Raw genomic sequence first — 27,286 nt, forward strand, 5'->3', positions numbered from 1 at the left:
ATTAAGAGTTTTTATACCGGACCTGGAAATGTGGCGGGAGCTTTTAGAGTATATTTATATCCAATACTTCTCCCAAATGAAAATACCCTTTTACAAGTTCAAAATCCGAAAATCCAGAATTCGGATACAAAAATATTAAAATAATCACCCATGGAACTGTGAAAAAACATAATTCCCGCCTTGTAGTTTATCGATAACTGTTCAGGGAGTGGTAGTCGACAGCACCAATCTTCTACTTGCTCTCGCTTCACAAAAGGCGACTATTGGTCTATAATTTGTCGACCAATCATTGGAAATCCGGCCGACGAGAAATATCCAATGTAAGTTCATCCTTTGATTTAGCGAATTCATAATGCCAATGTCTTAAATGAGCGGGCAAATGAATTATATTAAATTAATTAATATTTTTTCCTTTTCTTGTTATTCCTACCGACGAGAGGCCATTTTGATATGTGATGCGCTTCTGACGTCAAAGGATTTCAATATCTATATTTGTCAATAAGAATATTTCGCGCACAATATTTCTTCGGATATTACTATTTTTACAAAGTTTTTGGCGTATTATTTTGAAAGTGACTATATTTTCCTGGCCCTCTAAATGACTGTTGCTTTAGACGAGGAAATTAAATATATCTGAATTTAGCCTTGCTTACCAAAAGTACTTTTACATTTTATTTTAATATTATTCAAATAATAGTAAAAATATTCATCAATTTGATAACTGATAAGAAACGATCCGATATTAAAATCATTATATTGCTGCACATCAATATTTCTTAATTGGAATTACCTCTTATTTGACAATAGCGAGAATGTTATGTATATGTAGAAATGTATAAAATGCATACATAGTGTAGTACTTGGCACATTTTGCTAATACTTATGAGGTGCTGAGGTGAGATTAAATTCACAGAGGGTTCAAAATGAATGTAGATAATGATTTATTTCACTCTAATATTTATTAAGTATGTCATCCTAAATCTCTTTTATGAACGCCATATAATATATTATGTATATTTATGTACTTATTTTAAATCAAACACAGATTTTTTGAGTCTACTAAGTTGTATTTTATTAACAAAAAACACATAAAAAATTATATTGTGACAATTGTTTCGCCTTGTTAGGGCATTATCAAACGAATGTTTGCCCTAACAAGGCGAAGACAAGGCCCTAATAATGCCCTAACAAGGCGAAACAATTGTCACAATATAATTTTTTATGTGTTTTTTATTAATAAAAACAACTTAGTAGACTCAAAAAATCTGTGTTTGATTTAAAATAAATACATAAATTAAAATGGAGTTCTACAAATTAAACGCCAAGTCAATAAATATATATTATGTAGATATAAATTTGAAATTTTGCTTCTTGACAAACCTACATAGTTGTCAATCCGTATTGTAAGAAAATTAATATTTCCATGAAAAAATAGAACGAGGGGACATTTCATCATCTCAAAACTCCTATTTACATGCCATTATTAGCTCGGCGTAGTAGGATGTCTAAATTCTTAATCATTGTCCTCTTGTAAATGCTGTATGTCAAACCCTTACACGCACCCCAATGGTGCATAGGGCACTGCATCATATAAACGCAGTTTATCTTGATCATTAACACATGAAGGAAAGGTAATCAGCCCTCCACCTAGGTACCCGTCCAGGGTAATATTGAATAAATATTTGAGTGAAAAAATCACGTATATTTATTTGATCCCCCCCCTGGGAATCGAACCCGGGACCTCCAGAACGGTAGCCGAGCGTGCTGAACATTACACTACGGAGGCGGACAAAGCTGTATGAATCATGTTTTTTTTTTAGATGGAAGTTGCAGTCATTATTTACCTTGCTTATTAAGTACAAGGTTCATAGATCACTAAGTGGATTGTTGTTTCTCTAGCTCATAAAAAATATAAATATTTTAATCTGTGTTGGGAACAGGAGGTATAATCTAGTATCGGCAAATCCAAAGCTTCTCAGTATTTGCTCATTGCTGGGAGGAAACCACGTTAAACTCTTTAGGAGAAGCCGGACTATTGACTGTCGTCAACAGACCTTTTGTTCCACTAGAAGAGGGTTAGGCATTTTGTGTCCTAGCTTGGTTTATGGTACCAATGTCCTTCACTATTTTTATCATGTCGGTCACTCCTTTCAAGAACGTCATAAATCAAAAAATTTGATTTTTCAGGAGAACGTTTTTAAAGTTTTAAAATATAAAACAATGTTTTAAAAATAAATATCAAGCCACTTATTGAACTTTTTACTGTACAACAGATCTTTTTAGGTAAAACCTGAAGGTTTTTTCTCCATTTGAAAAATATTTAATATATTTAAAAAAATAATTAAACAATACCTTTTCTTCAAAATGCAAAAACAACACTTTCTGCCCTGTAGCGGGTAAATATTAAGTTAAAAATATACCTCTTTTGCTGGGATAAAGTACATTTTCTGGGCATTCCGAAAACATGCACAACTGAAAATTGACAATTTTTGATTTATGATGTTCTTGAAAGGAATGAGCGATGTATGATACCACCTCTTCCTTATGAACTATCACAAATCCAATGTCAGAGAGTTCCTCACCCAGGCTTCTGCAACGTCTCCTGTTATCTTTGAAAGCTGAAATGGGGAATCATGTTAGTTTTTGGATTTTATTCAAAATTTAAGTGTTTTTATCATTTTGTATGTAGTGACTTTGTTTTGCAATGGAGCACCAAGGGATGGGCGACGGGCAACAGCAGATAGTGCTGAGCGCCCAGCAGCTACAGATGTTGCAGATGAACCAACCCACACACATGCTGCAGGGCTCCAATGGCCAACAAATCATGGTTCATGCAGTGCCATCCGGAACACCTACAATTCAGGTAAGAAATCTTTCCTACTTATAATACAATCATCCCTCCATACTCATGTTTTTATTTTATTAAAAACAAATAGGATTGCCAGATTTCTGAAATGTTTGACCGGTACACCGAAATGCCCCCAGCGTACAGTACAGCGAAATAAATGACAAATTATTTATCCCAAATAATCCTTCGCAGTTAATTATTTTTAGACTTTTTTTATCATCGTATTTTTATTGAATTTTTACCGAAATGTGAAGTAAACCTGACGGGTTATTGAATTTTGTCTAAAAACCGGGACTCTCCCAAAATAAACGTTGTAATTGAATCAAGAATCATTTTTAGTTAAAAATATTTTGGGTATGTCCAAATCATTGTATACAAATCCTCGAGGGATTATTCCAAAAATGAATAAGTTTGGATGATTTTAATCATGGGCGAACATTTAACAAGTGTATAAAGTGATCAGTTAAACTAGCCAATTTCAGGCTGACTTTCATATTCCCTTACCAAAAAAATTATATTTACCTCCACTAAGGATCTGTATCTTTTGGTTTGTAGGTAAATAAATTATTCAATTCAATTTATTCAATTATTAATATATACATTACAAACTAACATTTAAGGCGTATACATTAAAAAAAAAAAAATTAAAAAGTAAGCAAGAATACTCTTGTTAAATGTGTAGAAGAATTCCGCTTCGGAAAACTCCTTCGGACACATGGAACAGATCAATATCCAATGTGATATTGTTCAACATAGCGGTAGCTCTTCCTACAGACATAACCATCGGCAGGTTGGTCCTGTGTATAAGAATGTGAAACAATCTATGCCGACGCTGTCTTAGGTAACTATCGGGAACATACAGACCAATGCTCCGGATAATTTCAAGATTATCGATCATACTGCGCAACAATCAAAAAAAATAAAATTATGTTTTATTTAATATGGTTAAATGTGCACTATAGTTTCAGAGTTTACTGTGTTTTGAATAGTATGACCAGTGGCGTGCACAGAGTTTTTAATCTGGGTAGGCAGTAGGGTTGGGTAAGAATAAGGCATAGTAGGCGATGGTTGTGTTTCTATGTGGAACACAAGTAATCCAGGGTAGGCACTGCTTTTCTGCCTATATAGAATGCACGCCTCTGAATGTTACAACGCATAACAACCTAAATATACATAATTGGTAATTTTAATTATAAACTATTTGATATTATTGTTTTCTTTTTCTTTTTCCATGCTTCTCCCCAGATGGGAACACAAGCCATCCAGGTAGTTGTATTCTCACTATTTTATAAATAAATATTGTCTAAACAATCCAATAAAAAATAACATTTGATAATATTTAATTTTGTCCGCCTCCGTGGTGTAATAGTCAGCGTGTTTAGCTACCGTGCTGGAGGTCCCGGGTTCGATTCCCAGGGGGGGAGGTGAAAATAAATATTAGTAATTTAACACTGTAATATTTATTTAATATTACCCTGGACTGGTTCCTGAAGCGCAAGAGTGATCACCTTGCCTTCATGTAAGTAATGATCAAGATAACATTGCGTCAATTTGATGCAGTGCCCTATGCACCATTAGGTGCGGATAAGGGTTATAAAAAATAATATATTTTTATATATATTTCCTAATGCATGGAAGTGAAAAGTGGAGTTGGCAAAAGAAGGATGAAAGTAGACTGAATGCAGTCGAAATGCGATCTCTCAGAAGAATGTGCGACAAAACGATGTATGATAGATTTTTGAATAGTGAAATAAGGAAGGAATGCAAAGCTGAGATAAGCATTATCGATAAAATTAAGAAAGGTGTTTTGAGATGGTTTGGACATGTAAAACGAATGAGTGAAGAAAGAACAGTAAAACAAATTTATGAGGCGAATGTAATTGGAAAAGGAGCAAAGGAAGACCGAGAAAAACTTGACACGATCAGGTATGCCAAATACTTGAAAGCGGTCAAGTTAAGAGTCGTAATAATCGGCGGGTATGTATGAGGAGATGCATGAACGTGGAAGAGGCGAAGAATGTTTGCAAAGACAGAGTGGTGTGGTGTTCTGTTCTCTTTGCCTATCCCTGCGGGGAAGCGGCGTGATGGTTTGTTAGTTAGTTTTATTTTTTAATAAATGTATTATGAAAGGAGATTTTTTTATTCAACTTTGAAAATGGACAGAATCTCTTTTCCATTTTTAATTTTCTCTTTATTATTTTTCAGATGGCCGCTCCTAATGGACAATCTCTCCAGCAAATACAAGTTGTGCCAGTTTCTGCACTTCAAGGTATGTACTGTCTTGCTTACGTTTCATTTACAGGACAATTGCAAGGAAACTACATTAAGCTATTGTAGTAAAAGACATTTCATTGCCCAAATGCATTCTGAAATGTCACATTCATAATTTGACAGTTAAATTTAATGTTGCCTGTGTAAAAATATAAAAAATAAAAAAATATGGCTGTCAAGTTATTTTAAGTATCTACTTAACCAAATAGCAATGATTTACGTCTACAGATGCAATGAGCTAACTTGTTATTCTTTCATATTAAATTTATAATTGAACTTTTTTTATTTCAACCATATCCGATCCCTATATCGATCCATATCCGAGCATATGGAGTCCACAAACTGTCTCCAATCTTTTCTGTCGGCTGCCAACTCCTTTGCATCCTCCCAAGTCAAATCCCCGTCCCGAAGTTCTAACTAGAACTGCCGACGAATTGTCAGCAGTGGTCGTCCTGGGCAGCGCAAACCTGTTGCCTTGTAAAAGAGGCAAGCTTGATAAGGGCTGTCAGGAGGCATGCGGAGTACATTGCCAAGCCAAATGAATCGCCTTTTCTTGACGACAGTTGTGACCAAGATTTGTTGCGTCCTACGCCTTATCTCTTCATTATAAATAAAATTTAAAAATTCCTCACAAAGTCAAACCATCTTGTTCACAAATCTGGGTTTCTCCACTTAGAAGTTATTTTTACTCCGTTCTGTCCGTTCATATTTATTTTACCTCTGATTTATTTATATTCATATTTATTTTATTTGTACACATATTATTCATACAGTGAATCTACAGTTATTTTACCTCTAGTTGTTATGTTGACTAACTAAATATAAATCAGAGGTAAAATAAATATTAACATAAATATGTACAAATATGTATAAAGTAAAATAAATTTGAACATAAATAAAATTAAATAAAATAAATATGAATGCAAATAAATCAGAGGTAAAATAACTGTAGATTCAGTGTACTAATTACTTCCAGATTATTCTTCATCTACATTGAGATGTCAAAATGCAAACACTTCATAAAATATTAAATTACATTTCAGGTGCCAACAACCCGCAGGTTATGAGCGGCCAGCAGGCCCAAATAGTGCAGGGCGCCGACGGGCAAACTTACTTGTACCAGCCGGTGCAGATAGACAGCCAGCACCTCGGGGGCAACGCCTATGTCAACATCAACGGCTCCCTGGTGCAGGTCAGCGGCGTGCAGGCCGCCTCGCTGCAGCAGCCAGCCCAGCAGCCCATCATCAATGGGGGAAATATTGTCATGGTAATTACTTCCTGCTGACGAGCTTACAAGTAATAGTAACCAGACATCAGGTGATCTGTAGTTGACCTGATAATAATACAGTGAAACCTCTATCTATCGTTTTTAAAGGGACCTATTAAAATAATGCAGGATTAAGAGGTCAATACGCAAATATGTACAACCGAGTAAAGATACCGTCCTCCCAATTTGCATAACCATTTGTTTATTAATTGTTTTATTTTCATAAGTCAATAGTATATTTTCGGCTTTGCAAATAGTATTATTTTCAGCATCGGTTATTGAATGTGCGTTGTAGAAAGTTTTCTTTCAAAGAGTGTGCATGCTTCTGGAAATGCAGGTACAGGCAGCGGCTCCTTTGCATCAATACTGACCTCTCCTGCTATCGGTTACACAAGCTTTCGATAGTTTCTATCCCATACGTTGCCGTTGAATCTAAGAAAATTGAAAATAATGTAAAAAAAGCAGACAAAATGTATCAAATATGCAGCTTAATTTGAACGATAAATGCGGTAAATGGTGATAAAGAAACGATCGATGCGGTTTAGTTTAGTAGGAAATTAAGTCGGGATAGAAGAAATAAATGACACATCCGGGAAAACGATTATTCGAGGAACGATAGATAGAGGTTTCACTGTAATTACTTCCTGCTGACGAGCTTACTAGTAATAGTAACCAGATATCAGGTCATCTGTACTTGACCTGATAATAATAATAATCATCTTGGATGATTTATATAGCGCCATTTTCGTAAAAAACTACCTCAAGGGCGCTTATACAGGTATGGATTATGATATGAAAATAATAATGAGTGAAAATTTAAAAAATATGTTAATGAAAAACGTCGTCAATCGGCTGAGTCTGATGGCAGGAAAGTGGAGCCGCCGTATTGTTGCGCTTTCTTCTCGGTCTTCTTGGGCTGGAGCATGGCCAAAATGTTGGACAGGGCGCCTCACTGTGTAATGGTAATGCCGGAGAGCAGCTTTTTAAGCTGATGATGAAATGGTTACTCTGAAGTCGGTAGCCGTGTAGTTTTTAACCCATTGACTGATGAGTTTTAATAAAAAATTTATTCATAGATTTGGCGTTTAATTTGTAGAACTCCGTTTTAATTTATATATTAAATGTTAAAATCAAACACTGATTTTTTGAGTCTACAAGTTGTATGTATTATGTAAAAAATATATTTTGTGACAATTGTTTCGCTTAGTTATGGCATTTTCAAACTAATATCGTTCATCATTTATGCGTTTGAAATTGCCATGACTAGGCGAAACTATTGTCGCAAAACTTATATTTGATATGTTTTTTAACAATAAAATACAACTTAGTAGACTCAAAAAATCAGTGTTTGATATTAACATTTAATATATAAATTAAAATGGAGTTTTCGAGTTAGCGTTTTTGCCAGTATACCCACAATATTATACTTATAGATATCTGACCGATTAAATTTTAATTGTTCTCGTTAGGGTTTTTCATTAGAGTTTTCTGTGTTTCTTCTGTTCAGATGGTGAGCAACCCGGGCGCGGGGGCGGGCATGACGGTGGCGGGGGGCGCCGGCACGGGCGCGGTGTCGGGCGGCGCCGTGAGCGAGCCCGCGGACGAGGAACCCCTGCTGTACGTGAACGCGCGCCAGTACCGCCGGATCCTGCGCAGGCGCCAGGCACGCGCACGTCTTGTGGACCTCGGAAAGATACCCAAAGAGAGACCGGTAAGGTCAAAGAAGAGACTAGAAGGAATGTGTATTTGATTACACATTTTTATCGATTGTTGCGCGGTATGATTGAAAATCCTGAAATTATCCAGAGCATTTTTGTTTATTTAATTTTTTTCTTTATTTTAAATTCTTTTGCACTTCACAATATATTTTAATTACAAGTACAAAAAAAATATTGTAATAATACAAAAAAATATCCCACAAATGCATGGCCTGTGTGTGGGTATACATTTTATTTTAGGTTATAATAAAAGGGCACTGGCAAGAATACAATAGATATCAGAAATAAAATTAAAAGTGCCTATATATACTACAAATATTTAATTTGAACAGAAAACAAAACAATCAAAAAGATGAAAATGAAAAAAGTTAGCAAATATGTACTATATGAGTTATACATTTAAAAGAAGAAGGTAATTAGATCTGTTTTTAATAAATAATTTAGACAAAATTTTGAATTGCATTGTTCTGTATGTTCCCGATAGTTACCTAAGACAGCGTCGGCATAGATTGTTTTGCATTCCTAGATACAAAACCAACCTGCCGACGGTTATGCCTGTAAGAAGAGCTACCGCTATGCTGAATAATATCATGCTGGATATTGATCTGTTTAATGTGTCTGAGGGGGTATTCCGAAGCGGGATTCTTCCACATCTATAAAATAAGAGTGATCTTGTTTACTTCATAATTTTTGTGTTAATATATAACTTGCTCGACCATTGATGGTGCCAAGAACTAGCATATAAAAGAATGTGTCAATTGAAGGATAAATATAAATTCCAAAATTTGAGTACATAGTGTGGTTGATTGAATTATTTTCTTTACTTGGTCAGTTTTAGCAGGATTAACCTTTTTCGCAAGATGCCTGCAACTACTTGTTTTTTTTTTCAGAAATACCTCCATGAATCAAGACACCGACACGCCATGAACAGGGTTCGTGGAGAAGGCGGAAGATTTCACTCCAATCCGGATGATAAATCAAAGTAACCTTCTTTTCAAATAAATATCTTAATTATTTTTATTTAATTATGTAAGCCGTACCCAGTGAACACAGGTTTTACATGCATTTCCTTTCCCATTCAGCAGTAATGTCCTTAACCATGAGCTCCTTAACTTCATTTGTATTCCTTCTTATCTGCTCCCGCATACTAGAATCTGGACCCTAAGACTGATGAAGGCCTTGCCTTCATATAATTAACAATCAAACTTTCAAGAATAATAATAAAAATACTTTTTTTGTTTTATTTTATTATTATATTGTCATTTTGAAGTACATGTTTCGGCTCCTGAGACAAATATTATGTTGGGCTGAAATATTTGGAAAACATATTGGAAATACTTAACTTAACGCAGTTGAAACACATTAACATGCAACTTTTTTTTTATACTTTAATAAAAATAAAATAAAGTAGTTCATTTATTTTTATTTTTGCAGGGATAGAAAACCAGAAAAACTCGAAACTGAAAGTCGTACCGAGGTAAGATTTAAACAAAATGTTATTTAAATATTTATGTCTTTTTTAAAGAAGTTACACTTGATTACCACTGATGTCAGTAGTAGATAGATATTTAACAAAAATATTGAATTCAGTATTCACAATACTACAAATTATTATTCACATTTCGGACGGGTGTTTTTTTTTGGCTGTGGACTGCTGGCGACGGCGTTTGATAGTTGCGTACAAATAGTGTAGACCTTAACAAAGAAATTGGTACATAATATTCATATTAAAATATTGAATAAAACCTTCTTTTCTGACTTTGAAAAGGCCGACTCAGAAGGTAAAAATACCTTTACCGTCCTTAAGCATCAATCGACCAAACGGGTAGAATTACCTTTCCCGTCCGAAGTATGTTAATATTATCAGATGAATATTTGACACATTTTTCAGTATATTACCTTTTCATGAATGCATTGCATGCACGCATCTATGGTTTTGTCTAAATGTTTCTACTAGTTGAGTTGACACATGCACACTATTTTCAGTAATATTTTTTTCTTGACTGCATTATATATTGTCGGCTCAATCTGTAAGCTGTCTAGCTCCATCTGAGCTCAATCTACAGTAGAAAGTTTAAAATATTATAATTTAACCATCCAATAGAATTTATGAATACATACTACCTTAAGGGTGCTTACACAGATAGCTCACTCCTTTCAAGAACGTCAAAAAACATGATTTTTCAGGAGAACGTTTTTAAATTTTAAAAATATATTACAATGTATTAAAAAGAAATGCCACTTATTGAACTTTTTACTGTTCAACAGATCTTTTCATGTAAAACCTGAATGTTTTTTCTACATTTGAAAAATATTAAGTATATTTTAAAAAATAATTAAACAATACCTTTTCTTTAAAATCCAAAAACAACACTTTCAGCCCTGTAGTGGGTAAATATTAAGTTAAAAATATGCCGCTTTTCCTGGGATAAAGTACATTTACTGGGCATTCCAAAACATGCACAACTGAAAATTAACGATTTTTGATTTATGACGTTCCTGAAAGGAGTGAGCGAGATGTGAATTATGGTTAATTACTTATTACCTTTTGTTTTCTTAAAAATAATATAATTTTAAAATGTGTTCATTTTTCAGGTTGCTCAACATTCACGAAATCTGATAAGAATCCAACCCCTTCTTCAATAGTACAAAGAAGAACCGGAGGGGTGATATGTCAGCCTCCAGATGCTCTTAAAAATTCGCTAAACATATCATACATTGGTAATTAAAATTAATTGGCCTTCATTTGATCATAATCCCCGCCATACTAAGCACAAAGGGTGTAACTAGACTCCAAAGCAGTGGTTCTTAACCGTGTTAGAAGTACCGAACCCCACCGTTTCATATGAAAAATAAAATATGATTGTTTCAAATAAAATAAAAGGTATATATTTATACATAGGTGCACAAAATAAACAAAAGCATTATAACACGATTTTCACATAAAAACAAAAACAAAATAATACACATTTTGCAATGACAATACATTATAACAATACGGCTGTCCAAATTTAAAACACAGTAAGGGACATTATTTTGTAGTACGTTTTTTTTGCATTTATGGACTAAGTAGACTCTACTTAGTCCAAAAATGCAAAAAAAAACGTACTACAAAAAAATGTCCCTTACTGTGTTTTAAATTTGGACAGCCGAATAGATCTAGTACATTTGGTATGACTTATTTGAAGTCCCATCCTAGTAAAAAAAAAAAAACTACGATGCTCAGTAGTAGGTGTGTTGTTTTAGCGTTTGAGGTCATGTATTATTTTTATTGCTAGATTGATACATATATTCGTTTCAAATAATATTCTAGATCTATTGGATAAATTAATATATCGTACGTCGTATCGTTTTTCATAATATCGTACAATAAGTTGGATGTGTGTTTTGACCTCCGCAGAACCCGGGAGACTGACTCACGGAACCCCTGGGGTTCGATTGAACCCAGGTTAAGAACCACTGCTCTAAAGGTTGAAGGCGAGTGGCGGAAGGTCTGATTTTTAAATGAATCACGAGTTTTGTTTCATTAATCACTGTTATTTGATGAGGCAAATAAGCAATGTAAAAATATCCAAAAAAATAACAATTTTAACACCCATCAACCGCTGCGACTATACTGCTCCGTAAGCGATTTGGCCATAGGTCTTTAGCCTCTATTTTACAACTGCTGGGCCTTTTGATTGATTTTTTCGTTATTTAAAATACAGTTCTAGTTTCCTATTTTTAATTTAAAAAATTTACTTAGTAAATATGTACCACTATTTCTTAAAATCTACTGTGACTTCTCTTTTTAAGTAAAACGTGATGGTTTTTTCTCCATTTGAAAAATATTTAGTTTATTTAAAAAAATAATTAAACAATACCTTTTCTTCAAAATGCAAAAACAACACTTTCTGCCCTGGAGCGGGCACATTTTCTGGGCATTCCGGAAACATGCACAACTAAAAATTGACAAATTTTGATTTATGACGTTCTTGAAAGGAGTGAGCGACATGTTTCCATGCATTCCACATCATTTTCAAACACCGTATGTGAAGCTAATTCTAAATTTTAGAGTTGGGTCCTTGGGATGTTGAAGGTTGAAAGAGGGGGTAGGAGCTGTTTCTAATTTTTATTTATTTATTTAATTTTTTTTTCTTATCAGTGGGTACATAGACAATAGGGGGGATGCTTTAGTCATTGTCATATTGTCAATTATGGTTTAATGTTATTTATATTTTTATGAATTTCTATTTTTTCAAAATGTTGTAGTTTATGGCTTTTCGTATTAATTATTTTTAGGATTTCTACGTTATTGTGGTCAAATTTGTGATCATTATCTATTGAATGGTTAGCGAATTCAGAAAAAATTATTATTTCTCAAACATAATTCATATTCCCTGATTCTTGTTTTGAATTTACTAAGTAAAAATTTTAATTAAAAATGGATAGGTTTTACCACAAAGTGACTGCCGAATCAATTAGTAAAAAAGCTTTCTATTCACAAATTTAAAAAAAAAATTACTCGAACCTTTTTTGATTTTGTTTTTTTAATTACACAGAAATTCCTATATTTTTTATGTATTTATTTGTTTAATATTAAAGGACTAATTTTAAGAAATTCTTTCATATTGAAGGCTACTAGAATAAAATATTGCATGTATTAATTAACAATTAACGAAACATGCAATAATGTACATATGTTCAAGTACTTCATAGGCTGCAAGGAACAACCCAGATAAATGTTGTCTGTTTTATGAAAATATTCAGTGTGTATCATTTTTGATGTACATATTCAGTTTTAGTTACATGCATAATACACACGTTTATATATTCAATTAGGATTAATCAAATCAATGAATTACTATACAAAACGCAACCAAAGCTTACCCACAAAACAGATCTGGTGCTGTTTTAATATAAGCAGGAAGTTATTACATCATTATTGACTCATGCAGTTGGTTTCCCTGAAAAATTCTATCCTCAAAAATGATACTTCAGAAAAAACCGTTTACTGAATGCTTTTAAAAGTGATTGTGTTGTTATTTCATAAAATTGTATGAAACAATTAAGATTTTTTTTAAATGCTTTATTCTTCATAGAAAAAATCATAATTTTAGATAGTTCATTTACTGTACCGCAGTGATCATATAACACGGGTCAGATACACTGCAAATCGGCATTATAACCGACTTCCACTGTATTTATTTAATATTACCTTGGGCTGGTACCTGTGAGCACGATTGCCTTGCCTTCATATTATAAACAATCAAATTAACATTGCATCAATTTGGTGCAGTGCCCTATGCACCATTGGGTGCGGATAAGGGTCATTTGTAGTAATTAAAATATTATAACGCTGCCTGGAATGCATTAGATAATTAAGGCTCATACTAACATTACATTTTTATGAATTTATTTTACCATAATGTTTAGTTTTATACATATTAACACACTAAGGATTGGTGTTTTTTACGCCTGTAGACCGCTGGCTATGGGATTTGATAATTATATACATATGGTTAAGACCTTAATAAAGAGATTGGTACATAATATTCATATAAAAACATTAAATATGTAATTCCTTCTTTTCTGACTTTGAAATGAGGCCGGCGCAGAAGGTAAAAATACCCTTCCCGTCCTTAAGCATCAATCGACCAAACGGGTAGAAATACCTTACCCGTCCTTTGTGTGTTAATGTGAAAATAGATAGTACATACATACCATGCATCAAACTGTTTTTATTCTAGTTTTTTAATGATCGTATTACAAAATGTTAATCATTTTTTCTAGGGGCCAATAATGACATGTTTAGTATTTTTATTTTTTTTAAATTATTTCAAAGGGTTAAGAATTTTTTTAAATACATAAATAGCTTACAGTGAACTAAACCTTAATTTATGCAAAAAAAATAATAATTCGGGTAATACAATGAATGCTTTAGTTGTAAATCATTATTATTACCGGAAACTAGTCTGCTTAAAGGGCCTATAACTAACTACTTCACTCCACCTACCAGTATTTTCTTTTTTTTTTAAGATTTCACCAATATTTTCATACAAATATTTTAGTTTAAAATCTATTATCTTTATACAGTGATCCCTCGCATATACATACTATACTTCATTCGTTCCAGGAGCAAGTGCGTTATATGAAAAGCGTTTTTTTCCCATAACAATACATTTTAAAAAAATCTTACTCTTCCCGGTTCCATCCCAAGTTATCTTCTTTGATACTGTTGTGGTCAGCTCTCCGCGTCCTTAGGTTGTAGGTCCTTCTATCATGGACAACGTCACCTACGCCATGCCTTCGAATCATGTTATCTTTCTATAGCATCCATGAATTTTTTTGATCTTCCTCTAGATGTCTTTTGAGGAAGATCCATTGCGATCGCCTGGTTTACAATATGTTCAGGTTCTCCAAGTCCTATGTGCCCATTCCATCTCAATTGCTTTTCCTCTACCTTATTATTGATATCTATTGCACGCAGGCCTTCCACGAATGTGTGAACTCCTTTATTTTGTCTCTAAGAGACACTCCACACGCTGACTATCTAAGCATAAGCATTCTGTACTATAAAATATGGTACTGTAACATAAAAAAGATTTTTTTTTCAGTCTGACAGATTTAGGAGTCTTGAGGCTTACAGGGTCAAATCCTCTTGTTTCATCCTTTGCTTCTTGGCTGCTGGCTTCCTGAAAAACCTTTCCAAAGTTGTCTGTTTCTCCCGCTTCTTCAACACCTGCCGAAAATGACGGGCAAGGGTGTCATTGTAGAGTTTGTTGATCCTGTTGGCCCCAGCTGAGTTTGGATAGTGAGTGTTGGTAAATTCCTAAACCTCTCCCCATTCGACCAGAATGTCCTTTCAGTTGAGATTGTTTGATTTCTCCTCCTCGTTTTCAGATGAAGCTTCCCTTTGAGCTTCATCATGTTGCCGGACTAGAAGTCCTTGGAGCTCTTCAGTTGTTAGCTCTTCTTCAATAAGCTGCTCCACATTCTCCTTTATGCAGCAAGAAGAAATACGATAGAGTCCATTGTATGAAGCGAGGTTCGCTGTGTGAGTCGCTTAGTAGAAGAACAGAAAGTTTGTTTTACGAGGCATCACTGTATAAAATTTTAACCCCATTTGTTAGAATAGTCCCAAAATAATTCGCCAAAGAATATTATGCTGCTAATGCCATTTTTTGTTGATAATCTTTATAAAGGCGTGTATTTATTATTTATTAAGCCTTGTTTATTAGTTTAGTTCAGTTTTTACCTTTTTATTTATTGATATTGTTAATAAGTTTTAATACTAGTATGTAAATAAAATTTTATTCACACTTATCTAATTTTTTTATCTTCTTTTTTTAAGTATGTAAATATATCATTCTTATGTATAGAGTTAATGGTAAAATAAATATCTATGATGGGATAATAAAACACTTAGTTGTGACGCCTCTTAAAATAGTTTCATCTCATCAAAAAAGTTGTGCAAAAAAATTAAAAACATAATGTAAGTTTACAAAATTTTGAGAGTCCAAATACTTGTTCACAAATCTCGATTATCTCCAACTAGGAGTTATTTTTTACATTATTTTTTGACATCTCACATACAAATGAAAGAGTTTTTGCTTATGCCTCTTGTGAAGTCAAGCACAGTGTTTCGAGTTTGATCAATATATCTAGAAGTTCCAAGAATATGAGTAGTGTGGTTGTCAATCATGGGTAGAATTGGTGAATGTTACACATGTGTAAAGCGATCACTTAAACCAGTTTATAACGGTCGTAAGCCTCGTAAATGCCCAGACTTCCATATTCTTCTTCATCTATGTTGAGATGTCAAAATGTAATGTAACTTTATTTTGAAAACTGTTACCTAAATTGCCAAAAATGTGCCTGCCTTTGGAATTCTAAAAAAAACTTGTAAATATTTGTCTTATCTCTTTCCCCCATATTTAGATATTTTTTAGGAAAAAAAATATTTTATGTAAAAGGTTCAGAACAAGTATTCTACATTTCTGTATTTATCATTATATGTAAAAGCCATTTTAGTATCGATTCACTAGTGTAAAAATGTAATATGTATTTTTGTACATAGCACGTAATAAAAATGTAAATATTTTACTATTCAATTTTGCAATAAATAGTGTTCAAATTTTTCATACGTCTTTTTTATTTATCCCTTGTTTTTTATGACATGATATTTTTTTGTATGAATCTCCAAATTCTTAGGAATAGGAGTGGGATATATTTGATGAGGAAAGTGAAAGATATTGCTGGAATGAAATTTAATTGAATGCAAAGCCGACACTGCAGTAACATAAAACACAATAAGATTGTCAGAAATGAAGACTCTAAGGAATGCTCCTTAGAGTCAGTAACAGATGCTCCCGTATACAGATATATGTTGGGGAATTGAAGAGTGATCGCTATCAGATCGACCCAGCGCGCACGATGATTATTCCTGCCGATTACCGTTTGAGCAGTCATTATCGTGGCTGCCTCTCTTAATTAAACAGCGTCATCGCATTATGTCCCCCGATCAATAGGCAGAGACACTCCTTTCAAGAACGTCATAAATAAAAAAATAGAATACAATGTTTTAAAAATAAATATCAAGCCACTTATTGAACTTTTTACTGTGAAACAGAACTTTTTAAGTAAAACGTGAATGTTTTTTCTCCATTTGAAAAATATTTAGTATTTTTAAAAAAATAATTAAACAATACCTTTTCTTCAAAATGCAAAAACAACACTTTCTGCCCTGTAACGGGTAAATATTGAGTTAAAAATATGTCGCTTTTGCTGGGATATAGTACATTTTCTGGGCATTCCGAAAACATGCACAACTGAAAATTGATGATTTTTTATTTATGACGTTCTTGAAAGGAGTGAGCGATATCTGGCAAGAGTCTATGAGACAGAATAGGGAACACCAGGATAAGAGAAATATGCGAGATTGAAGATGTAGTTAGGTGGGGAAGGCAAGGAAGGAGACAATCGCATGTGAGGAGAATGGAACTATCCAGACTCCGCCACATTAAATTACACAGCTACCCCAAGGTAGACGACTTCTGGGGAGACCACCAAAGAGATGGATTGACAGCTGGGATCGATATTGCAAAAGGCTAATCTCTCTTAAAAACAGGCCACAAGACCTACTCCGAGAAGAAGAAAATGGTGGAGGGATAGGAACAAGAGAATAGCAGCAATAGCTAGGGCACTTAGGGTTGCATACTCACGTGTGAGAGCTACTGCGAAGAGTACTATGAACGTCACAAAGAGAACATATTTGCCTAATTTTTTTTTAACATTTCGCTCATTCCTTTCAAAAACGTCATAAATCAAAAATTGTTAATTTTAAGTTGTGCATATTTTCGAAATGCCTAGAAAATGTACTATATCCCAGCAAAAGAAGCATATTTTAAACTTAATATTTACCTGCTACAGGACAGAAAGTGTTGTTTTTGCATTTTGAATAAAAGGTATTGTTTAATTTTTTTTTAATATCCTAAATATTTTTCAAATGGAGAAAAAACCTTCAGGATTTACCTAAAAAGATCTGTTGTTGATTATATTTTTAAACTTTACAAATGTTCTCCTGAAAAATCAAGTCTTTTGATTTATGACGTTCTTGAAAGGAGTGAGCGATTTGTCAAAATAACTTATCAAAAATATATTTTTCAAAAGTTCATAAATCTTTCTCTCACAAGTAAATTTTTTTATTAAATATAATAAAATAACATCTACAAAGTTTTTTCCACATAAATTTTATTTGACCAATGACCGGGTTTCATCCCGACATCATCAGACTGGTGTCGGTTACAAAGAAACCCGGTCGCTTGTTAAATAAAATTTATGTGGAAAAAACAATATGGTTGTTATTTTATTTTATAAAACGCAGTTCGACCAAGAAATGTCAGTACAAAACTTAAATCTAAAATTAATAAATAATAATAAAACCCTTATCCGTACCCCAATGATGCATAGGGCACTGCGTCATATAAACGCAGTGTTATCTTGATCGTTTACACATGAAGGAAATGTGATCAGCCCTCCGCTTCAGGTACCAGTCCAGGGTAATATTGAATAAATATGACAGTGAAAAAATCACTTATATTTATTTTACCCCCCTTGGGAATCGAACCCGGGACCTCCAGAACGGTAGCCGAGCGTGCTGACCATTACACTACATAGGCGGACAAATTAATAAATACAAATTGTATAACTTTTGAATAGTGCCAAAAAAACTCGACCTAAAAGGAATGCATTTAATCCATTTTTTGTACGTCATAAAAATAGTTTATTTTAAACATGTTCACGTATCTATATAAAATAAATTCGATGTTATTTTATTCAAATCTCCAAAAGTTATTCACCGATTGCTTTGAAATTGAAATTGAACTCAATAATAGCTCCTAGCATTTTTTATGTTTTCGATTGCAATGTGTTTCATAGATTTTAATTAGATACATTGCTTCACAAACATTTTTAGAAATGCGGGCTTTTTATTTTCTTTCTTTTCCATTTAATCAGACTAAGCCACAACAAACAAAAAATATACATATGTATAACGGCAGATGTAGAAGAATCCGTCCCAATTGTCATCTATACCTCGATAATTCAATAGAATTATTCATTCATTACTAGTATACGGGTCTACTATGAATAATTCCGTAATCCTAACTCAATTTCGGTTATCCATTGATAAAATGGTGGAAGATGGTACATACAGTATAAGTCATTTCGCTGTCAGGGGGATAAATGGGAACTTAGAACCGCACTGATCTATGTTAATTCTAATGTATCACCAGAAATGAGAATATTTTAAATATATATATTTTTTTTAATTTTATTTTAAACTTCATGTACAGAAAATAAATAAGTACATTGGCGGGCATCAATTTCATCTTCGGGTCTAAATATAAACTGTTAAAAATAAATATAACTCAAGTGGTAAGAAACAAGTGTTTTAATTGTTTGTGTTTTTAGTGAATGCTGAAATAATAAATAAAACATAGTGTCACCGTTCAAAATAACGGTTCCTTCCTTCCATTGTAATAAAAGCATTATTTTTTTGGTATTATTGTTATTGAGTTTATTATCTAGCCGATATAATCGTATTATATCAGTCTCAGGAATCGATCCCAGAACTTGGTGAATTGTAATAGAAGCCAAACGTGTTAACCATTAAAAAAAAAGTGTGACGTTATGAAATTATGTTAATTAATTCGTCACTTTGTGGTAATATGTATCCATTTTTAATTTAAGTTTTATTGGTAAAAACCACTAAATTGATCTAAAATAAGAAACAGCTCCTACTGTTCATCCTTCAACGTCCCAAGGACACAACTTTAAAATTTAGATTTAGCTTTTGAAGCTATTTTGAACTTTTTAATACATTTTAAAGCATCGTATATGATACGATGCTTCAAAATGATGCGGAAATCACGGAAAAACGTGTCATAATAGATTTTAAGAAATATTGGTATTTATCAAGAAGTTGGAAAAAGGGGACATAGAACCATCTTGCAGTAGTTTGTGTAGCCAAATTCACGCAAGTACTGTTCACACCTGCCCCGCATTTGAGCGCAGGAAGTACTCGCTACTTACACCGCCGATACTTGATTGAATGTGGATTGCCTGCAGAGTTGTGGGTAGGCGAGGGTAGGTAGCTGCCTAGTGCCTAGTGAACTATGGATCGGGGCTTATTCCGGTACTGTCACGGTGCGCGGGTGCGACGGTTATTTCCAATGGCGGCCGGTGATGTCACATAAACCCATAACTATACGAGTATACCTAGTCTTCTTCGTCGGTTACAATCTGAGTGATGACTGATGTACTTCTTTCGTGGTTAGTCTCCTCTTCTTCTTCTTTTTGTAGATCCTAGGGATCTGTTTGTGCCTCCGCATGTCGCTCTTGGGATGTTGACTCCCAGCTGTCTTTCCATCTTTTCGGAGGCCTGCCTGGGGGTCTGCGTCCTGCAGGGTTACCTTGGAGGGCGATACGTGGAAGTCTGTCTTCTGACATTCTGTTTATATGTTCATTCCAGTATCGCCTTCGTTGTAGTCCCCACCTCACGATATCGTTCGTCTTACACATGCTCCGGATGTCAGTATTTCTTACTCGGTCTCGCAATGTGTTTTCGATTATGGATCGGAGAGTCTCCATCTCGGAGGTTCGAAGTCGGGATTTTGTTCTTGAAGTATCTGCTCTTGCCTCAATCCCATAAGTGGCTATTATTATTATAAGTGCTAGTCTCCACCCGACTCTATCCTCATCTCTTCATTTAGCGTGCCCACTAAAGCGTATTTCAAAGATAACTTGGTCCACGTTCAAGCGGGTCGTCCTCAACAAAAAATTCTTCATAAGAAGAATATGGAAGTCTGGGCTTACGACTGTCATAGGCTTGATTAATAGATCACTTTATACACGTGTAATATTCTAAAGTTCTAGATATATTAATCAAACTCGTTACACAGTATCCGCGAGTTCACAGTAGCAATTTACATGCGGGATAAAGAAAGCTTTTTATTAAGTAGAGACTCTTTCAATTTGTATGTGAGGTTCGAATCCTGGATTGTACATATTCACATAGATACTTGAGAAACGCTTGAAAACATAATTTTCAACTTATTTTAGATTATAATTTGCCCATTTTAGATTATAATTTGCCCATTATAATTTGTCCAAATACTTGGATTAATTGGAGATAATCCAGATTTGAAAACAAGTATTTGGACACAGTCAAAATGTTATAAAATATTTCTTAGTCTAAACATTCAATAAAAACATTTAAATAATTCATAAAATCAGGAAAATATTGTTATTTAATGCATCGCAAGTATACATTATTTCAACATCAGAAATAAAATTAAAAAAACCTGCCCCTTTCCAAATAAAATCTTCATTTCAAATAAACTCATCAGTTAAAAGGGTTCGTCTACAAATCTGTAACACCTAAGAATTTTTTTTCTTAAAATAGCAAGTCCAACTAAGATTTATTTCGACGCACGGCTAATGACAAAACCTAAAATTATCGACATCTTACAGAAAAATCTAAAAAAACCTTCTTTTTCGACCGTAAATATCTTAAGAATATCCCTGGTAGGTACTTTGTTTTACCGAATTTCAAATTAAAATATAATCTATTATATTCATATAAAAACATACATGCATACATCCATATAAATATAAACAATATGCGATTTTTTGTTTACACTCATCAAGAATTAGAAAATAAAATACAAACTTCATATTTTGTCCGGATGGTTGCGCCGCCACTGCTAAGATGTAACCTGAAGGAAATCGCAGGTGATGAGTGGTTTATGGTGGTCGGTAGAAGGCAGAACAGTGGAACTGAGTGGCGCAGTGTGGAGCTGCGGAGCGGAGGTCCATCCTTCAAAACCTAACCGCCGGAACGGAAGCACAATCAGGATACAGAACGGAAGTGCGGGCGGCAATTCCGCGGATTAAAACAACTGGAATAATAAATATACAATACATTCGGATAGTGTGATTAAATCTCTTCATTTATTTATAACTTCTTCTACTATAGATCAGTACATTAGTGGGCTTAGAACTACCAGATCTCAATGATCCGTTCAAAAAGAGTTAATCGACCGGATCTCAATTTTTAATAAATCTCGCTCACGAATGCCGATTCGTTCAGATTTTTCAAATCAATTTATTAAATAATTAACATACACATGACAAATTTTCATTTAAGGCGTATATATTAATAATACAAATAACTACTACTACTATCACGTCGTTTCCCGCAGGGGTAGGCAGAGAGGATGGAACGCCACACTTTTCTGTCCTGACACACTCCTCGCCTCCTTCACATCCATACATCTAGTCATACATGCCCTCCGATTACGCAGACTTTTGACAACGCCAGATTTTAGGTTCTGATTGATCTGATCGTGCCAAGTCTTTTTCATCCTCGTTCTGTTTTCCCTCTCACATTTGCCACATATATTTTCTTAGTCATTCTCTCGTTTTCCATTCGCTCCACATGTCCATACCACCGCAAAGAACTCTTCCTAATCTTTTCAATTATTCCTAGTTCAGCCTTACATTCCTTTCTTATATCTTCGTTTTTTATTCTGTCATACAATGATTTTCCACACATTCGTCTGAGGGAGCGCATTTCAACAGCGTTCACTCTGCTTTCATCTACATAAAAAGACAATAACAATAAAGACAACAAATAACAAGTAAATAATTTGTTAAAGTTGTAAAATAATCCCGATTCGGAATACCCACTCAGACACATGGAACAGATCAATATTTGATGGTTAGTTGAAGGGCAATATTATTGGCATACCAACATGGGCACAGATATGCTGGAAAAAAACTTGTCAGAAATGTCGAAATTCGCCTATCTTAGCGCATCGACGAGAACATTCGAGATGTCGTTTTTAAAACTAAAAAAAATAAAACTTAAATTGTGTCCCTGTATATAGAAAAAAAATTAAATCCATACTGACAATACTTTTTTGTGTTTTGATTTTTTTAAATAAGGAAGTGACCACGCCCACCGTGTATAGATGTATTTATAAGTACATATATATATTTAACAAATAAATTAAATAAAAAAATAAAAAAATAATAGTAATAAAACCCTTATCCGCACCCCAATGGTGCATAGGGCACTGCGTCATATAACGCAGTGTTATCTTGATTGTTAACACATGAAGGAAAGGTGATCAGCCCTCCGCTCCAGGTACCAGTCCAGGGTAATATGGAATAAATATTACAGTGAAAAAATCACATATATTTATTTGACCCCCCCTGAGAATCGAACCCGGGACCTCCAGAACGATAGCCGAGCGTGACCATTACACTACGGAGGCAGACAAATAAATAAAAAATAAATATATAAAAAAATAGGGACTATTTAATTTGCCGGGCTATATATGAAAATGCAAGAAGTTTACGATATAACGTTTTTTTTAAATAAACCTATCAATTTTGGGTAATATTCTACATCCTTTATTATCAAATGGTAATTACGCTCGGAAATCAAAACCGTAATAATCTGTGTATATAATAATTTGAAATCAATCAATCATCCAGCTATGACCGTTGACTTGTGTAGCGAATGTACACGAGGCCAACAGCTGAAAATATCGCGTTACTAATTAAAATCACATTACATTACCGATACTGGCACAACTCAACGCGTCCTGCGCTGATTTTACACTCGTGGCTATGTTCAACTTACATTGAAACACATTCATTTAACCCCTTCAGTGAAAAGTTGTTTTAAATCAATTTTACGTTTGCGTATATTATTTCAAAATTACCCTGGACTGGTGCCGGAAGCGGAGGGTTGATCACCTTTTATTTGTGTGTTAACGATCACGATAACACTGCTTTTATATGATGCAGTGCCCTATGCACCATTGAATGAATATTATTTCACTCATCTTGACTTTCTTATACGTGCATATAAATATATAGGGTAAACGAAAGTATTGATTGACATTACCCTCCCAGTTATTGACACTATTGAACAAGAAATATTAAATTGCTGATTAAAACGCTATATTGCTGATATAGGCAGCAATTTCTACTACTACCATCATCTCATTTCTCTGCAAAGATTGGCAGAGAAGATGGAACGTCACACTCTTCTGTCCTGACGTACACTCCTAGCTTCCTTAACATCCGTACATCTAGTTAACATACCCTCCGATTAGCTAGACTTTTCACACCACCAGATTTTAGGTTCTGGTTGATCTGGTCATGCCAAGTTATTTTTGGTCGTCCTCGTTCCGTTCTCCCGTTCACATTAGCAAAAAACCCTTTCTTGGTCATTCTCTCGTTATTCATTTGCTCCATATGACTATACCACCTTAAAGAACTTTTCTTAATATCTTCGTTTTTAATTCTGTCATACAACGATTTTCCACATATTTGCCTGATGAAACGCATTTCAACAGCATTCAATCTGCTTTTATCCTTCCTTTGCCAATTCCATGTTTCGCTTCCATTCATCACTGTTGGTACCAGCACTCCGTTGCAAACCTCCAGTTTAGCTTCCATGGACATATTTTTATTTGCAATCAGTCTTAAAATCATGTATTTAGTATCAGATAATATTCACATAAGTGTGTGTGTGTGTGTGTGTGTGTGTGTGTGTGTGTGTGTGTGTGTGTGTGTGTGTGTGTGTGTGTGTGTGTGTGTGTGTGTGTGTGTGTGTGTGTGTGTGTGTGTACACACGTTTTTAATAAATTTTGAGTACTTTTTTATTGTGAAATAATTTATGATATGTTGCAAGATTATTTCGTATAAATGTTTCTACTAGTTAGATTAACACGTGCACTCCTTTTAAATGTGTAGTATGTTTTTTTTTAAAGAATATTTAGTGTTTTTGCCCGATACATCGTTACCAATGTTTAAAACTGGTTTTACTAAATGTTTAGCCAAAAAAATCCAATCATACTGAAAATATCTAGGTTGACAAAAACTGGCATAGTTAGTTTTCAACAATATTTGTTTATAAAAAACATTGACTTAATTACAAAGTTGAAAATGAACTAAATACTTTATTCATTTAAACAACCAAAAAATAATTACACTAACGTGATGAATGGTTTAGTTGTAAATCAATATTCACAGAACCAATCGGTTTATAGTGTCTTTAGCTGAGATCTTAAATGTAATCAAACATATTTTAATTTGTTTTATTTGTTTTTTTTGTTGTTTGTGAAATGGTGTACATACCCAAAGATCTTGAATATTTAAAACATTTTTCTCATTTTTAAACTAAGAAAGGGGCTCTAAAGATATTGTTGAGTTTTAACTCGTCAACAAATAAATTATTGTTATTACTTTGTTATTCTTAACACTATATGTAGTCCGCCTCCTTAGTGTAGTGGTCAGCGCGTATAGCTACCCTGCTGGAGGCCCGAGTTCGATTAAAAAGGAGTCACAATAAATATACATATCATTTGTAACTTAACGTTGAGCAACGTAAAAATTGATTTAACGTTGCTCTGAACTGGTACATGAAGCTCAGGGCTTTCCTTCGTGTATTTGACGATCAGTATTTATATATTCAAGATAACGCTGCTTATAAACGATGAAGTGCCCTATATACCATTCGGCACGATAAAGGGTCAGAAAAATGAGAACTTATTTTTATTTTACTTGCGAATACCACTATTTCTAAAAATCTGTTGTAACACGTCTTTCGATGCATTTTACATCATTATCAAACACCGTAATAGATAATAATACTGAGTAGGTACATCGAAACAGATGTAACAATAGATTTCAATAACAAGTGGTATTTACCAAGTAAAATTTAAATTAAAAATGGATAGATATTACCATGAAATGACTGACGAATCCATTATTGAAATTAAAGCTTGGTTTACAGTGAATAGACAAATATAGTTCATAAAAGTAGTCAATAAATATAATAAATTTGGACCATTTTCGTAAAAGACTACATCAAAGGCGCTTAGTTAAGATAATTATAGCTATATTAATATTATTTATTATTTCGGACACTGGATTATTCACCGTACGGATGAGATGTCCATTTTTTTCTTTTATGGAAAAGATGGAAGTTTGAGCATCCCATGACTTCAGACCTGAAATTTGGCTGTAGAATGGTGAACGTTACATAAGTGTATAAAGTGATCATCCTGTGATGCTCAGATTTCCATCTTCTTTCATAAAAACGGAAGAACGAACGATACATTTCTCATATCAAGTTGAGCCACCTTTAAATAATTATAGCTAATGATATCAATATTTAAAATTAAAATAAACCGTTGTTAGTTCTACAAAATGGAGTCGCGTGACAGCTGGATTGGCTAAAGAGTAAGTGCATATGCAGTAAAACTAATCATATTAGACACCCGGTGATTGTGCATTTCCATTCTTTGCAAGTCTACAACCAACCGCAAAAGCACAGTCTGAAACAATTATTGATATAGCAGCCGACATGCATACACAGCCCGTGATCACGGATCATGGCCAATTACACAGAATAATTCTATCCAACCACCGGAGCTTTGTTTAGTTTAGTTCAATATTGCGGGACACCCACCCACTTTAAATTAATGGTGACCTATCGATTCGAAACTCGTGACTTCATTCGCGCGAAAGGCAGGACTAGGGATTAATGGTGAAAATTTCAACAAAACACAAGATAAATTATATGTTTGTCCGAAAAAGTTACACCAGCCCAATAGTTCCTGTAAAAAAATATAAGTGATTTTTTCACTCTAATATTTATGTACGCCTCCGTCGTGTAATGGTCAGCGTGTTTAGCTACCGTGCTGGAGGTCCCGGGTTCGATTCCCAGGGGGGGTGAAAATAAATATTAGTGATTTTACACTGTAATATTTACCCTGGACTTTTCTACTATTTACCCTGGACTGGTTCCTGGAGCGCGAGTGATCACCTTGCCTTCATGTAAAAAATGATCAAGATAACACTGCGTCAATTCGATGCAGTGCCCTATGCACTATTGGGTGCGGATAAGGGTTATAATAATATTTATTCAGTATAACCCTGGACTGATACCTGAAGTGGAGGGATGATCACCTTTCCTTCATGTGTTAACGATCAAGATAACACTGCGTTTATGTGATGCAGTGCCCTATGCACCATCGGATGTGGATGAGGTTTTGAAGAGGAGTAGTTCCTGTGTTATCGTCTTCTGTGATGCAAGATATATTTTTTATAAAGACTTTTCAATTGTTTTCTAATATCTCATTTTTCAACTGCTTATTATCCTGTGTTTATTGCACATTTTGTAGACTTTTCTAGATAAAAAATATAGGGCCAAAGCTCAAAAAGGGATTTATTATCAGAATGTTAGTGGTCTGCAATAAAAAACGAATGATTTTTAAGAGACTATGATATTATTCGTACCTATATCTATCTATAACGGAAGGTGATGTGTTATGATGAAATATTGTTGATGTATGTTTGATTAAGAAATGTATGTTATAATATTATATATTGTAGTTATACTTATGTGCACGAAAGTTATTTTAGATTATTTTTATGTAAAAACCTGTAATTAGATTTTTTTCGTTATTTTTGGAAATATACATAGACTTAAGTTCAGTTTCATATATTCCGTACTAATTTGAATTGTTTTTTTATAAGGTTAATTATAAATATGGATCGATTAACTAGTTTGAAAATGAAATAAGATTTATTCGCGGGAACAATCCGTATTTTTTT

The 27,286-nt window shown here is 33.9% G+C and overlaps 1 protein-coding gene across 2 annotated transcripts; it reads left to right on the top strand.

Moving 5' to 3' along the window:
• The first annotated feature begins 217 nt into the window (after positions 1–217).
• On the top strand, positions 218–11,131 carry LOC148302419 (nuclear transcription factor Y subunit alpha-like). 2 transcript variants are annotated; one of them, XM_088271639.1, is made up of 9 exons: positions 218–320; positions 2,690–2,863; positions 4,094–4,117; positions 5,054–5,117; positions 6,163–6,386; positions 7,894–8,097; positions 8,995–9,086; positions 9,539–9,581; positions 10,700–11,131. In XM_088271639.1, the coding sequence occupies exons 2-9, from the start codon at positions 2,705–2,707 to the stop codon at positions 10,748–10,750; spliced, it is 861 nt and encodes a 286-aa protein (XP_088127765.1). In that variant the 5' UTR covers positions 218–320; positions 2,690–2,704; the 3' UTR covers positions 10,751–11,131. The 2 variants fall into 2 exon arrangements, with proteins under 2 accessions (XP_088127765.1, XP_088127766.1); XM_088271640.1 differs by lacking the exon at positions 4,094–4,117.
• The last annotated feature ends 16,155 nt before the right edge of the window (positions 11,132–27,286 follow it).

The sequence above is a fragment of the Brachycentrus maculatus genome, unplaced genomic scaffold, assembly GCF_059751285.1.
Source record: "Brachycentrus maculatus isolate JH-2025_06_01 unplaced genomic scaffold, ASM5975128v1 h1tg000454l, whole genome shotgun sequence".
Taxonomy (NCBI): domain Eukaryota; kingdom Metazoa; phylum Arthropoda; class Insecta; order Trichoptera; family Brachycentridae; genus Brachycentrus; species Brachycentrus maculatus.